This window comes from Miniopterus schreibersii, assembly GCF_964146895.1.
Source record: "Miniopterus schreibersii genome assembly, chromosome: 9".
Taxonomy (NCBI): Eukaryota; Metazoa; Chordata; class Mammalia; order Chiroptera; family Miniopteridae; genus Miniopterus; species Miniopterus schreibersii.
The window spans coordinates 66,753,156-66,767,221 of NC_138118.1; the positions used below are offsets into that span (position 1 = coordinate 66,753,156).

The following is a 14,066-nucleotide window of genomic DNA, read 5'->3' on the forward strand; positions in this document are numbered from 1 at the left end:
AGTATAGACTTCTGCAATCCAATGCTTAAATTTTCAATTCTTTTTTTTGGTAAACCTCATAAAAATAATGCCATTTTAAAGCTTTCAAACACACATCCGATTTATGTTCCTTTTTAAAAAGTTGCAGTATAGTTTTTGAAAAACGAAAATACCTTATGACTGTTGAACACTGTTGGATGACAGTGTGTATAACATGTTATTTAAGAAACTCTGTAATAAATGACTTTGAATATAAACAGTATCAGTCACTGGAGTGAATTGAGATAATATTCTCTACTTTTCAAAGTAGAGACGTCTCTACTTTTAAGTCAACCCTATTATTACTTGAAGGTCACGTAAAACAAAAGAAAAAAAGAGCCTTATCTGCATGAGATAAGGACCTCTGGTGTAGAAAGGTTGTTCTTGGAGATAACACTTTGACTCAACCGTGGTGGCAGCCTGGAACCTGACTTACTACGACACCACTGGGAAAGATTTTACCCCGATGGCAGCGAACCAATGCTGACTTTTTCCCTTAATATGACTGAGGAAAGGGAATCTCAAGAACATCTGGGCTGACAGCAAAAATAACATTCAAAAGTAGCTATGGAGTTACATTAGGTATGTATGCAATGTATGATTCCTCTCTTGGTTGTGTTAGCAGGTAAGCTCTAATAACAAACTTTAGAAGAGTGCAGTCCTTTTAAAACTCAGTTTTATACCCTTCTCTTTCTGTCCCCTACACACAACAGGGTCCGTGGAACTATGAATTGCAGGACACCATTCGCCGAAGCGCCACTTAAAACAGGTTGTTAAGAATAAGACGTGGCCACGATGTGGACAAGATTGATATCTGAACTCATTATTTCGTGGGATCAAATAATTGAAATTGCCTTTCTGTCAGTAGCAATCTATTTCAAAAGACAAAGAATCAATAAAGAATTGTACATAGTTACTATTACAATATAAAATAGCTATAGCAAAATTTAAAATAGGCCTCTCTCTTTTTTTAACTGCTACTGTGTCACTGGAAACATTACCTTTTTAATTTTCTTCAGGATGAAATGTGGTTATTTTTAATAGTGGCATATATGTTAAAAATCTTTATAAACTGCAGTGTTAGTACTTGGAAAGTGATACTAATAAAAAGTTATAGTCTCCACAAACATATTTTTGATCTCCGGGAATGCATTTTATGAGAGAATGGAATTCTATTTTTAGAGATAACTAGTGAATTGAAAAAAACTGGTTCAAACCCCACCCTCAAATAGTCATGCCTTATCCCAATTTCTCCTTAGACATAAAACACATTTCTTACTCCGTAATAATTTGCTTATAACTAATCTATATGTTGCACTTTGGGTCTAATTTATAAAATTCTTATATGTAAAAACAGACACATTAGGATATATCATCTCCCAAGTATTTAGGGACTTTGATAATTTTTTAACATGATTTTCATATGACACATGACAACTAACTTGACTCTCAGGTCCAATAAGATTTTTGGACCTGTTTAACTTCCCAGTGGAATTCTAACTCATGAAAGAAACTGGTTAATTGCCAATGATTTTTTTTCAAAGGGTCAAGATGTTTTAAAATTCCATGGTCAGTTTCTTGGCTACAAAGTATTATGAAAAGAAATATGTAAATGGTTCATATCAGCCAATTTGGCAATGTTTTAATTTCTGGATGTCCAAAGGGACATAAATGGACAAATCCAGCTACAAATAAACTAGTGTAATTTTGAAATCTCTTCTTAGCCAATATTGTTCAAGATGCAAATAAAGTCAAGTTAAAATGCTAATGCCAATATAATTATATACAATTGCTAAAAATAAAAATAAATATGCAATCTACTAACAAATAGTAAACAAAACCTCTCTTCTCACTATTATATTTAAAAAATCATATTAACCACTTTTTGCTTATATCATGAGAAGATAAATTAATATAAACTATTTTGAAAAATGGTAAAATTATTCTAAAATTCAATTGTATCCATGGTTTGTAAATAGTAGCCCACCGAGGATTAATTCCTGAACTTACTTAACCTTATGAATTATTTTCTAAGCAAAAGTCCATGTTCCTCCAAATACATGAGTCATTTTCTAGGTTTATTTTATATAAAGCTAAATGTTCAGATTTGATTTTCAGGTATGTGAATAACTATGAGTAAGAACATTCAGTGCAGAGTTTAAAAAGATAAACTCAGAAATATTATGCAAATTACTTACCCAAGCAACAAAGAAACAAAACAAGTTGAAAGTGTAAAACTGTCCTGAAACTGATTATAAAATGGTAAAAGCCTTTCACAGATTCCACATTTAAAAATTCCAGGAACAGAGCTGCTATGCACATACAAAATCAGCCAACAAGTGCAGACTTGGAATCACTGAGACTTAAACATCTTAAAGAACAAACCAACCTTCCAGGACAATTACAATGGATGTTTTAAGTTATTTTGCATAAGCGAATAAACTCCCTCATAAATGTAATGGTCTCACAACCTTCAACTTTGCAAACTAACAGGAAAAAGGTAATACAAGAACCTCTGCAATTTTTTCTTGAAAAAGTTAACGTTGAAATATATGGTTTATGTTGCAACAATAAGTAATCTGCAATAAGTTTCATTTACAGAGACAAGCAAAATGACCTTTAAATGTAACTAAAACTTTTACTAATACTTACCTTTCATTAATATACTGATACAATCACCCTTTTGGAAGGGCTACCAGGAAAGCTACTTAACTTGAAACATTAAAAAAAATATTGCAAAAGCTCTTTGGAGAATTAGAATATCAGCAAAACAAAGAAACTTATTTTACATGCTAACAGCAACTTGATCAACTGCAAGCAAGACCACTGATAAAACACAGCAGTCAGCCCCAAATAGCAATAGCAACCCTGGGCTTCCGTTTAAAGAGACCTTCTCTCTTCTTTTAACCATCTTAAAAATCTGTTCCAAAAAGTGCCTATTTCCCATATAATGTAAAGACAAGAAAAAACAAACACCATTTATACTCAGTGCTTAAATATCTATAATTTTCTTTGCTTTCCACCAAACACATCATAGGATAAAATTACTATTTCACATTTATTAGGATAAATCCAAAAGAAAAATTTCAAAGTATGACCACCAACAGAAGTTCCTCAACATTAGGCATTTCTCAAGTTGTATAAAGCTGTACTGAAACAATATCTCACTGTTCCTATAAAATAAACTTTACACAATAAAAGGTACAATGGATTGCAACACAGATTTTTAGCAAAAAGTAATAAAAAATATAAGTCATGCCTTTAAATGTCTCCTTGCTATATTAAATAACTCCTAATAAAAGTAACATAATAACAAAGGTAAATTTCAACAAACATCACATAACAGTAACAAATAGAAAACAGTTTCAAATTCCTCAAAGCCCCCAAAGATATGTTTTAAAGCCATAGATTTCCTAAGAATTGAATACACACCTATCGTTCTGTGCTGTGAACAAGGTGGAAAGAAGACACTTGCACTTAAATCTTGAAGCATCCCGTCCTGATGAACCCAGAGAAACTAATTTCTGCCATCAGAAAAGTCCTCCACCAGAACACCAAATAATGATATGCACTGCTCTGAAGGAAACAGCTAGCCCGGGTTCTGGCTCTAGGAGGTCTCTCGAGGTACAATAATATAAACCTGATCAATTGCAATTAAAATCTGAACAGAGGCTTAGAACTTGAAGTCTTGGTGCATTAGTTCTTGCCAAAAGCAGATGTGATTGTGAGCTGGAAGCAATTTCTCCTGGTAATTTGTGATGACACTGGGTAGTACAGCCCCAGATTCCCCAAAGACAAACTCATCAGAGGCTCTAATGTATGCATGACACATGAGGTGGCTCTTTTAGAGCTCAATTAATTGGGCTGAACATTAAGACAGCAAGTTCAGGACTTTTTTTTTTTTCCCCTTCTAGAGTTGCTTTTCCCCTCCCTTTAAAGCAATTTTTTTTGCCTTACCTTCTGCAAGCCATGTTTCCTGTAATTGACTTAGATCTTGAAAGAGTTCTAAAAAACAAGGCAAAGACATAAACAAAAGATTTGCAAACCTTTAGGTTTCTTAACATTTGGTCATAAAATTTTGTCACGTCAATTTCACTTGGGGAGGGGTCAATAGAAAAAGAAAACAGAACTCATAACATGTATCTCCATACTCCTACTCATTTTGATGGTTATTAAGCAATACTTTTTTAAGAAGAGCTTTCAGTCAACTAAATAATAAAGTCAACATCTCTTTTTCCCCCCTTTTTAACAAATAGCTTAAGAAATAAGTGCAGGAACACCAAACAACATCCATACATTAGGATTCAAAAAAAACTTACTTAAAGGAATGTCCATGGGAACCTTTTTTAAATATATTCAACTCTTGTAAAATAGTAGGGATGTGTTTAGAAAGACTGAAAAATATTTTGTTTTTATCTTCTGAATTTTATATAAAAGGTATAACAATACATGGTATAATTCTCAAAGTACTGTATGTTCTCAGGTTCAATGCCTCAAAGATAAAAGGAACAACTTTTAAACACAGGTGTTTAGAGGAAAATGTCTACATGAATAGGTTTACAAAAGTCAAAGAAAGATAATTCCCTGGCACCTGTTTATTTTCAAGTCCAAAATTTTGTATTCTGTCCTAGTGGGGAGGGAGAGAGGTGTCCTATAATTATGAGGATTTGAGGAAGTTTCAGAATTCAATATACCTCCTCTAAACGGCCAACTGAACTTTGATAATTAAATCTAAGTATATTAAGTTTATTATTAATGCTCCCATATGACTGGAATAATTTATAATATATTGACTTCCTATGAACAGTTCATAAAAAGAATCTGTAACTTAGTTTTCCACATAAGTATTATACTTATTAATTAGGCCTTGATTATAATTCAGTGAACACCTTAAGACCTATGAAACAAGATACATGGTCTCACCATGGAGTTATCAAAATCATCCACGAAAAGTTTGATAACTGTATATGGTTTTCATGTAAAGGGGTTGGGAAATCCAGTGACCACTTACATTGTTTAACTTCTAATGAAAAAAGGAGAAATTAAGCAGTTTACATCGTTGCTTAATTTGTCCCACTGTGTTGGATTTTTAAAAACAGTTACCTTAGTATATGGGATTACTTATGTGCCATATGGACAGGGGTATTTAAACATAAAAGAAGGATGTCACTGTTAACTTTTTATTTCCTTCTTTCATTATTTTGTGACAGGGCCATAAAATATCCTCCAGTGCAAACTGTCACACTATGTTAATTGCTCCAAGTAAAAGTCTTAGTTAAAAACAGTAATCTGCATGTTTATTATTTTTAAGCTACGACTGAAGTGCTCCTCTTCTTTATGAGGGTGGGGAATCTAGGTAAAGAGGGGGATTCAGCCCAAATCAAACCTCACCTTCTGAATCATGAGCCAGATCTCTGTTAATGAATTTTCTTTTCCTGACATTTGTTGGTTTCTCGTTACAATTTCTCCCACGCTGATTCTACAAAGGGAAAGATAAAATCCTTTAAAAGAATGTAAACCTCCAAAGTCACACATACAAAAACACATGCATACATAACGTCTACAGAATCCTCTCTCTAAATAGAAAAATTAAAGTCTATAATATCAATTCTAATATTCATTTTCTGCATTCATTTCACAGTGAAAGCTTATGCTGAGAATTCAACAGCCAGGAAGGAAGAGTTGCTTCCCAGTGTCGATCCTAACATACTATTTACTAATCATATATTCATGGCATCTCAGCATCAAAACAACATTAAGCAATTACACTTAAAGTCGGTTTTAAGCTGGATCAGAGCTAGATTAAAATACAATAAATTTTATTCTGATACTCCCCACTTAAAAAAAAAAAAAAAGAAGAAGAGTGGTGAAATGAAAAATATAAGAGAAAATGAGGGGGGGGGGAGAAACAAAAACACCCCATGTAAACAAAAAGTGTCAGCATTTGTCTCAACTTCATTCCTTTCAATGTGGCAGACAAACCCAGCCAAAAACTTTGAGTGCAGCAGCTGCTGCTGCCCTCCATCTCCGCTTCCACTCATCTTGGGCCCTTTAATCAGAAAAAGGGGTCTTAAAAACAAAACTATGCCTTATCCAAATCACTGAAAGGTAAGCTCATTTTGAAGACTGGGCTTCTAGAAGCAGAGTCGCCCTACAGTGGCAACAAAGCAGATAAAGTGTCTGCAATCCCAACCTCCTTGCCCCCTCCCTTCCCCCCCACCCCCAGTCAAGTTTATAAACAGCAACTCTCGAACTGATCACTCACATTGGTGACCATGTAAGGCACTTGCTGGTCATAAAATCCATCCATTCTGCTGCTCTTCGCAAATCTCAGCTCAGGGTTTTATATTTTGAGCATTTAGCTGGAGATTTCCTCGGGATCTGGACTTCTATCAACCTAGAGGGGAACAAGATGGCTTTTAGGCTAAAAAAAAAAAAAAAATCATGAATGAAGCTCTTGAATTTGCATAGCTAATTACCCTCCGACTGTCCCATTCACAAAAATAACCCTCAGTACAGCAGCCTCCTTCACCTGGATCCAAAAAGAGCTGAGAGAGTTTACAATTAACATATTTTCGGCTGTAGCAAAAATCCGAACTAGAGGCGATGTATTTATTTACACTCTCGATGTTTCCCTTCGCGGTCGGTCGTACCCCGGGCAGCTCTGGTTCGCAAACGTGTGCAAAACTAGCAATGGCGATCCACGAGACGCGCTTTGCACCTAACGGGACTAACGAGACGGAGGCACCTCTCTCCTAAGGGCCGTTTTTGCAACCCACAGCCATGCAATTATCTGGAGAGACATAAAAAGTTGCTGGAAAGACCCACCTGAAGGCCACGCTAGGCGAACTGCTGCAAAAAATTCCCTCCAAATTTAATAAAAACATTAATTACTGCCCTGCACTTCCCCCTTGGAAGCCGAAAGCGCCTCTGACAGAGCTCAATTCGGTGGTTTTTCCTCTACTTCTCCTCCAGGGGCCTCCAATCCAAACTGATGGATCGCTGCCTCCCATTGGCTCCACGTCTCTTTCACAAGATCGGATTTCGGGCTGTCAATCAGGCGGCTCGCAGCCCCTTCTCCCGGATCCCCCGCGCCCCTCTGCCCCGGCGGGCGCTCGGCGGGCCGGCGCGGGGTCCGCAGCCTGGAAGCGCCGCGGAGCCGAGGGAACCGACCGCCCTCCCGACCCGCCGCTTATGGTGAAGGCGCCGGGGACGCCGACTCCCGGGGCGCCGAGCCGCCAGCTCTCCGCGCTGGGGTGTTGGGTCCATCCTCGGGCTGATTTGCTAAAGCACATTTTGTTGGGTTCAGGTAGACACTCCGGAGCGCGAGGCACCGAGCCCGTGCCTCCTTATGCCCCCGCCCCCCCCTCAAATTCCCCAGCCCCTCCACCCCCTCTTTGAACCTGACCAGGAGCCCACCGAGCTCTACAGCTTCGTTCCCACTAAGTTTTTGGCCCAAGTTCTTTTGTCTTTTTTTTTTTTAACACCCACCACCATAATTACGGTTTATCAAAAACATTTTTTTTTAATGGCCTTGCTCAAGTAAAACAATATTCCAATCATTCACGGGGCAGTCAAATGAGGAATCGGTGAGGAAAGCACCTGGGAAAAGCAGAGCTGGCTTGTTCGGAGGGGCTGCGCTGGGGGGAGGGGGGGGAGACTAGGGAGCAGGCGAGGTGAGACAAAGTATCAAAGCCCGAGGTCTCCCGCGTGCGCACTGGGACGGGGCGCTCGCAGCCCACCTAGCAGGTGGGAGGCGCGGGGCGAGGATGGGCGGCTCGGGTATCCCGGGGACCTGCACATTTCCTGAGCTTTTGTTGTGTACGCACCGAGGCCAGGGTGTCACTTACTGGACTTGGTGCTTTCACTTCCTCTTCTGCTTTTACACGGCCGCAGCCCGGAGTTGGGGGGCGAGCGGTGAGGGGGCTCGGGTTTCAAGGACAATGACTAGGGCTTTAGCAAGTGAGGGCTGCCACTCTGAAAGCACTTGCCGCGGCCCCCCCGGGGGGCTGGGAGCTGTAGTCCCTTAGGACGCCACGGCCCAGCAGAGCCTGGAGGCCGCGGGGATGGACCCGGGGCTCAGGGGTGCTGAAATCCACTTGTGATCCTTGCGGCGGCCAGAGCCGGAGACCAAAGGACGTTTCCGGCAGCTGTTCCGCCCGTGGCTTCAGTTCTCAAATTCTATTTGAAAGTTTCCTTCCTTAAATGGAACAGTATGGAGAGGCATTAGGATGGGAGTGTGAGCGCGCAAGGCTCCAGAGCAACCACAAGAAGAGAGAGATCAATGTTTAAAATGTTTTTCTTAATACATTTTAGGTAAATTTATTACTGGAGGGTACACCCAATAATTGTGGACGGCGAGGACACACACCGTGCATTCTCTGAAACGCGTAAACCAGAGCAGCCGGTGCTAAAGCGCACCTACAAGCCTTTTGAGCGGGAACTGCACTTTAACCCCAGCCAGGGAGGGCTTCCGGGAGCAGCCTGGGCGTGCAGGCCGGGGAAGGGAGGCCCTCGGGTGCCTTCTGAGGGTGCAGTCAGGCGGCAAGCCCGTAGCGAGGGTACCCCGCCGCCCAGCACTCGGAGGATAACCCAGCCTCTGTAATCTGAGCAACAGTTTCCAAAGACCTTCTCCGCAGCTGGACCCTGACAGGTATCCAGGGTAACCGGGAAGGGGCGGAGCTTCAGCTCAGCCGACGCCCCTCCCCCTGAGGTCTTCACCAGCCAATAACATACTGTTTGTTCCCCGCCCATTGTTGTTTATTGCTGACCCCGCAGCGCTCCGCTAAGAGATTGGCCGCTTTAGGGAAGAAGGCGGAGCCTCTCCCGCCCCTGCAGCCCCCTTGCAGCTCCATTCACAAAATTCCGGCCTCTCTCGGTCACGTGGTTGAAGGCGTGGTGGGGCAGGGGAAATGACACAACAAAGGCCCAAGTTTTCCAAACCACAAAACTTTTTTCTGACTCGCAACCTCCTCTAAGTCCTGTCCCAGAACAAATACTAGAAGATGAGAAAAAGAAGCCTTAGGTCTGGGAGCAATGAGACGCGTGGGGGGGGGGGGATCAAAATTAAAGGGAGGCTTCCAGGGGGATAATTCCAGGGTGCACTGCGTAGGAGAAAAGCTGCGAACGACCAGAGGAGGAATGAAGACGAGCGGGGAGAAAGTCTGAAAGACAAACTCGCAACTGTTGCTTCAAGCTTTGGAAGTGCAAACAGCAGACGGATTTCTATTTTTCTCATTCGACGTTCTGTAATTTTTATTTCTACCTCTGATGCACCCCGCAGGTTCTTGCTAACTTTTCAGAGCTTAGGAGCAGCGCAGGTTCGCGGGCTGGCAGCTTCAGCTTCCGCTCCCCAGCGCCGCCCGCGCGGCCCCCGGAGCGCGCCCGCTCCTCCCGCAAAGGGGGCTGGCCCGCCGCGGCCGCGCGCCCGCCTCCGCTTTCTCCGCGCCGTGCGGGGACTCCGTGCTCCCTCCTGGGGCTTGTAAATGAATCCCGCCTTTCACTATTTGACCTTAACACTAAGAGAATATGTTATATGAGTAACCAGACAGCCAGTCCCTACTACAGCTCAGTTTCTTCAAATAGTATGCCTTTTTCAGAAAAAGGTGCCCATCTAGCAAGTGAAGTATTGGACCAAGCCCCTCTCCCTCCCCCACTTTCTCTTCTGTCCCCTTTCTGTCCTTTCTGTGCTGTGATACTTAGTGAGACACGACCTTTTAGTTTGGTTGCTGTGTATCTTCTATGCGTGGCCCTGGGAGAACCCATAGAGCTAGTGGCTGAAGGCAGCAGACGGACTGAAAATTATTTTTTCAGAAAGTGGTGTCATTGTGAAAAACATCTACTATCCGCAGAGGGGGACGTCAAAAGTTGCCCAAAGTTTCCACTCCTTTTGAAAGTGAGTCTTTAAAAAAAATCAGCTTAGTAAGTGCCAACCCTTCTTGAATGGAAAATTTCATTTTGGCAGGATTTCAGGCATAGAATGGCAGAGCAGAGGCCAAGAGGCTTTGACATTTATTTACGTGTATTTTGAAATCCCATTTGGGTTTTGAAATAAGAGCTCTTGAGAGAAAGCCACTCCCCCCCCCCCCCAAAAAAAAAAAAAAATCCATTTCTGAGTTTGGAAAGTTTTTAACTTGAATATAAAGCTATTTAACCCTTTATAGGTCCTTTGCTGTTATATAATAAAGTAAAATAATATTCATTAGTGGCTTTTCTGCCGTTAATTTATTATAACATATTGAAAATGCATGCTGTTAAATAGAGCAAATTTCTAAAAGCTGTAAAAAGGGGGGGGAATTAAAATAGCATTGCTTGTTTTAAATGACTATTATGATTAAAATTTCATAAAATGTGTTCCAATTGGATTAATTATTAAGTAAAGTAGTAACTTTTATAACCTGTTTTTAAAAAAATACTATATAAAGCAAATTGTTAATGGCCTCGTTTGCACTGAGCTACATCAAATAGATAAGGAAACGGCAAACTATTAAATAACCAAATGGGTAAAGGAAATGAATAGGTGAGTATAATTCCAAATGAAAACTTAGAGGCCTGCCAGAATGGTAAAAACTAATTAATGGTTTTAGTGGGTTCCTCGTAGGAAGAGAAGCAGGAATTTGAGAGGAGGGGAGAGCAAGATAAGGGTAACAAGGACACTGACGCTGTGTAGGTGTTGGCTCCCACTCCCACCCCTGTCAGTGTCAGCTGGGGAATATCCACAAATTCCCCAAGTAGAGGAAATGCAATCAGATGATAAAACACACACAAAAAAAAACATTTCTTAACTGCACTAGAAGTCAAGACATTATACATTTTAAAAATAAAGAATATTTTTATCCCATCAAGTTGGAAAAACATTTTTAATACTCAGGATTGCCAATGTTGTGATAAGGGAACTCATAAACTGCTGCTTAGTGACTTTCAGCAATCTTTTTAAAGTAAGTTTACAATATCTAATAGGCCCTAAAATGTAGACTATCTATTAGACTCTAAAATTAGACCCAATAATTCTGATTTGGGAAATCCATGCTATAAAAATAAAAGCAATGTGCGAGGACATTTATTAAAGTACTATTTATACAGGGGGAAATGTAAAAGCAACTACAACAATACCTACCAATAAGGGAATGGTTTTGACAAAGTATAATGGTTTCATATTTTGGAATTTAATTATGGTAATGTTGCTATTAAAAAGTAGGCTGTTGCCTGGCTGGTGTGGCTCAGTGGTGAGCGTTTACCCAGGTAATCAATCAATCACGATTGATTCCCCGTTAGGGCACATGCCCAGGTTGCAGGCTCAATCCCCAGTAGGGGGGGTACAGGAGGCAACCAATCAATGATATTTCTCTCTGTCTCCCTTCCTCTCTATTTAAAAAATCAATAAAAACATATTAAAAAAAAAAAACCTGAATAAAGTAGGCTATCCTTGGTTCTCAAATTTGATATTACATGAGAAACTCTTTGCTAAAAATTCAGGCTCTTGGGTGGATCCATAGAGTTTCTAATTCAGTAGAAACTGGGACCCAGCACACACATATCAGTGTTTCTCAACTTTTTTATTATTATTTCCCCTAAGGAGGATTTCTGGGCATTTTTTAATTCATAAATACCTTCCTCCCACTAAATTTTAGTACCACAGATACACTATATATCTGTTTATGTAGTGTAATCCTTTGGAGGGTCACCGATCATTGTAATACCTAACATCCATCCCTCTAAGAAGCAATTTTCAACACTTGGGGCAATCTCACCCTCATTGAGAATGGATAATATATACCTGCACTTTTTTTTTTTATAGATGCTATATTTACTTATAAATATTGATTTTTTTATCACCAAAAATGATACACATCCATTTTAAATTATTAAAGACATGTTCCTCTAGTAGGTCTGATTGGAATTGTGATGTAAAAGATAATTAAATTTGCCTTGTAGGACTTGTAATGGCTTGTTATAACATGCATGTGTCTCAGTTATATTTTTTAATCCATTGGGGATAAACAAATTAGTAGTTAAAATTAAAGTTAGTTTTGTAAGAACCACAGATATTTTCAAGAAACAAAACATAAATCATTTACCTTCCTGTAGAAAAAGGACCTCACGTAACTTTTAGAACTGAAGGGATGCCATTGGTAGCTTTAAAATAAACGGTAAAACATCAGCAGAGTTCACCAGTCTCCACTTTTGTAGCTGTCTAGAGTGCAGTGGGAGACACAGGTGTGGTTGCACTGCTTTCCTAAAAAGTAAAAGACACAGTAGTAACAAAGGCATAAAAGGATTCAAAAAGTACATTTTAGAAATAAAACTTTATTCTCCTGGAACACAACTTGATTTAGAACGATCTAAATCACTAACAATAAAGTTAACCTTTGATGTGTATTAGACATTGAGAGGAATATTATACTAGGCTGGCTTCCCAAAGTACCTCCTCTCGGAGGCCTTCCTGAAATAGGTTGTTTCCCCCAGTTCTGACCCCAAAGTAGCATCAGGGGAGCTCCTTCTTGTGGGCTCTGTAAGTCGGCATTTTTCCAAAGCTCTAAATTTTGTCTGTTTATTCTCAAGAAAGTAAAACAGTGGTCCAAAACAGAGCAGTTTCTGAAAAGGGGGCAAAAAAAAAAAAAAAAAAGGTCTCACATCCATCACTTCCTTAAAAGCTAGAGAGTCTTCCCTGAATGAGGGTCACCAATGATACTTAAATCAGTTGCTTGGTATTTGAAGAAAAATATGTCTTTGAACTTTGTAATAGTGATTTCACTTCTTTATGTTCTTCCTGAGTTCCCTTTTATATCTAAAATGTTCCTTTTGTCCTGAATTTCTTCTCAAGTTTAAAAATAACCGTTTGACTACAGGCATTTCATGTGAGCATATCAAAGAGCGCTACCAATCTTTGTATCTGTGTGACACATCCTAAATAAAACTCAGGTTTTCATTCTTGGTTCACATTTATATTCTAAATTAAAATTACTCCCTGCTTCTATTGTGTCAAATAATATCAATGATCATTGGTTTGTCAAATATATTTGGGAGCAACATAGCCCGGCCAGAAAATAAGTTATTTGTGAATGAATCTTACCTTTGTTAAGAAAGATTTGTATCTGACACTTCTGACAAGGAAGGCATTCAGGAAGCAGACTCGATTGCATCAGGTATGTGTGTGGATGAGATCTAAAATAATCTTTGCATTCAGAATTAAACCAAAGATATTCTTTCTTTCATATACATACATATTCTCACACCCACTCCTACTGAAATCTACTCAGAATTCTTAAAATAATGATCATTATCAGTTAAAATAGAGGAAAAGGCCATGACATTCATTATAAATAGCTTGTTATTTGAATCATCCATGATGTAATGGAAAATATCAGTGCTTAGATTCTGGATAATTTAATCTTACAGCAGGAAAAGGCATCAATAATAGTTCATCTACTTTGTTATTGATGCCTTAACTACTCTCCTATGTTCTACCACACAGAGCAATACTTAATAAGAGCTTGCCAGTTCTTAATTAAGCCTTCAATATCTGACCATTGATCAAGAATACTCTAGATCATTGTTTCTCAAACTATCTGCAGTGAACAACCACATGGAACAGCTTGAATCATTCCACATTTATTATCTCACAGTTTCTGTCAATCAAGAATCTAGGAGCAACTTAGTTGGGTGTTTCTAGTTCTGCGTCTCTTTGGAAGTTTTAGTCAAGCTGTGGGCTTAAACTGCAGTCACCTGGAGCTGGAAAATCTACTTCCACGCTCACTCATGTGGTGGTTGGCTATCTCAGTTCCTTGTGACCCTTGGTCAGAGTGCTCCATTTTTTACCATATGAGTTTCTACATAGGGCTACTGATGACATCGCTCCCCAGTGCACATAATGCAAAAGGGACAAAGCCCAATGAAGGCCACAGTCTTTTGCAACCTAACCTTGGAATTGGCAGACCATCAATTCTGCCATATGCAGAGTATAACATGATAGAGAAAGGTGTGAATACAAGGAGGCTGGGATCAGTGAGGTCCCTCTTAGAGGCTAAATATAAGAACTTTTTAAAAAC

General features: G+C 39.6%; 1 protein-coding gene across 8 annotated transcripts in view; it reads right to left on the reverse strand.

The window, feature by feature from the left end:
- The window catches only part of ETV1 (ETS variant transcription factor 1), an 88,026-nt gene extending 80,997 nt beyond the window's left edge, over window positions 1-7,029 (reverse strand). The window contains exons 1-4 of one of the 8 annotated variants that reach the window (XM_081147450.1): window positions 6,847-7,029; window positions 6,284-6,415; window positions 5,410-5,497; window positions 3,976-4,023 (exon numbers count right to left, since the gene is read on the reverse strand). In XM_081147450.1, coding sequence (XP_081003576.1) covers window positions 3,976-4,023; window positions 5,410-5,497; window positions 6,284-6,328 — 181 coding nt within the window. In that variant the 5' untranslated portion in view covers window positions 6,329-6,415; window positions 6,847-7,029. Of the gene's footprint in view, window positions 1-3,450; window positions 3,579-3,975; window positions 4,024-5,409; window positions 5,498-5,936; window positions 6,129-6,283; window positions 6,443-6,497 lie in introns of those variants that run through there. The other 7 variants (XM_081147445.1, XM_081147447.1, XM_081147448.1 and 4 more) reach the window with 7 other exon arrangements.
- Between the last annotated feature and the right edge of the window lie 7,037 nt (window positions 7,030-14,066).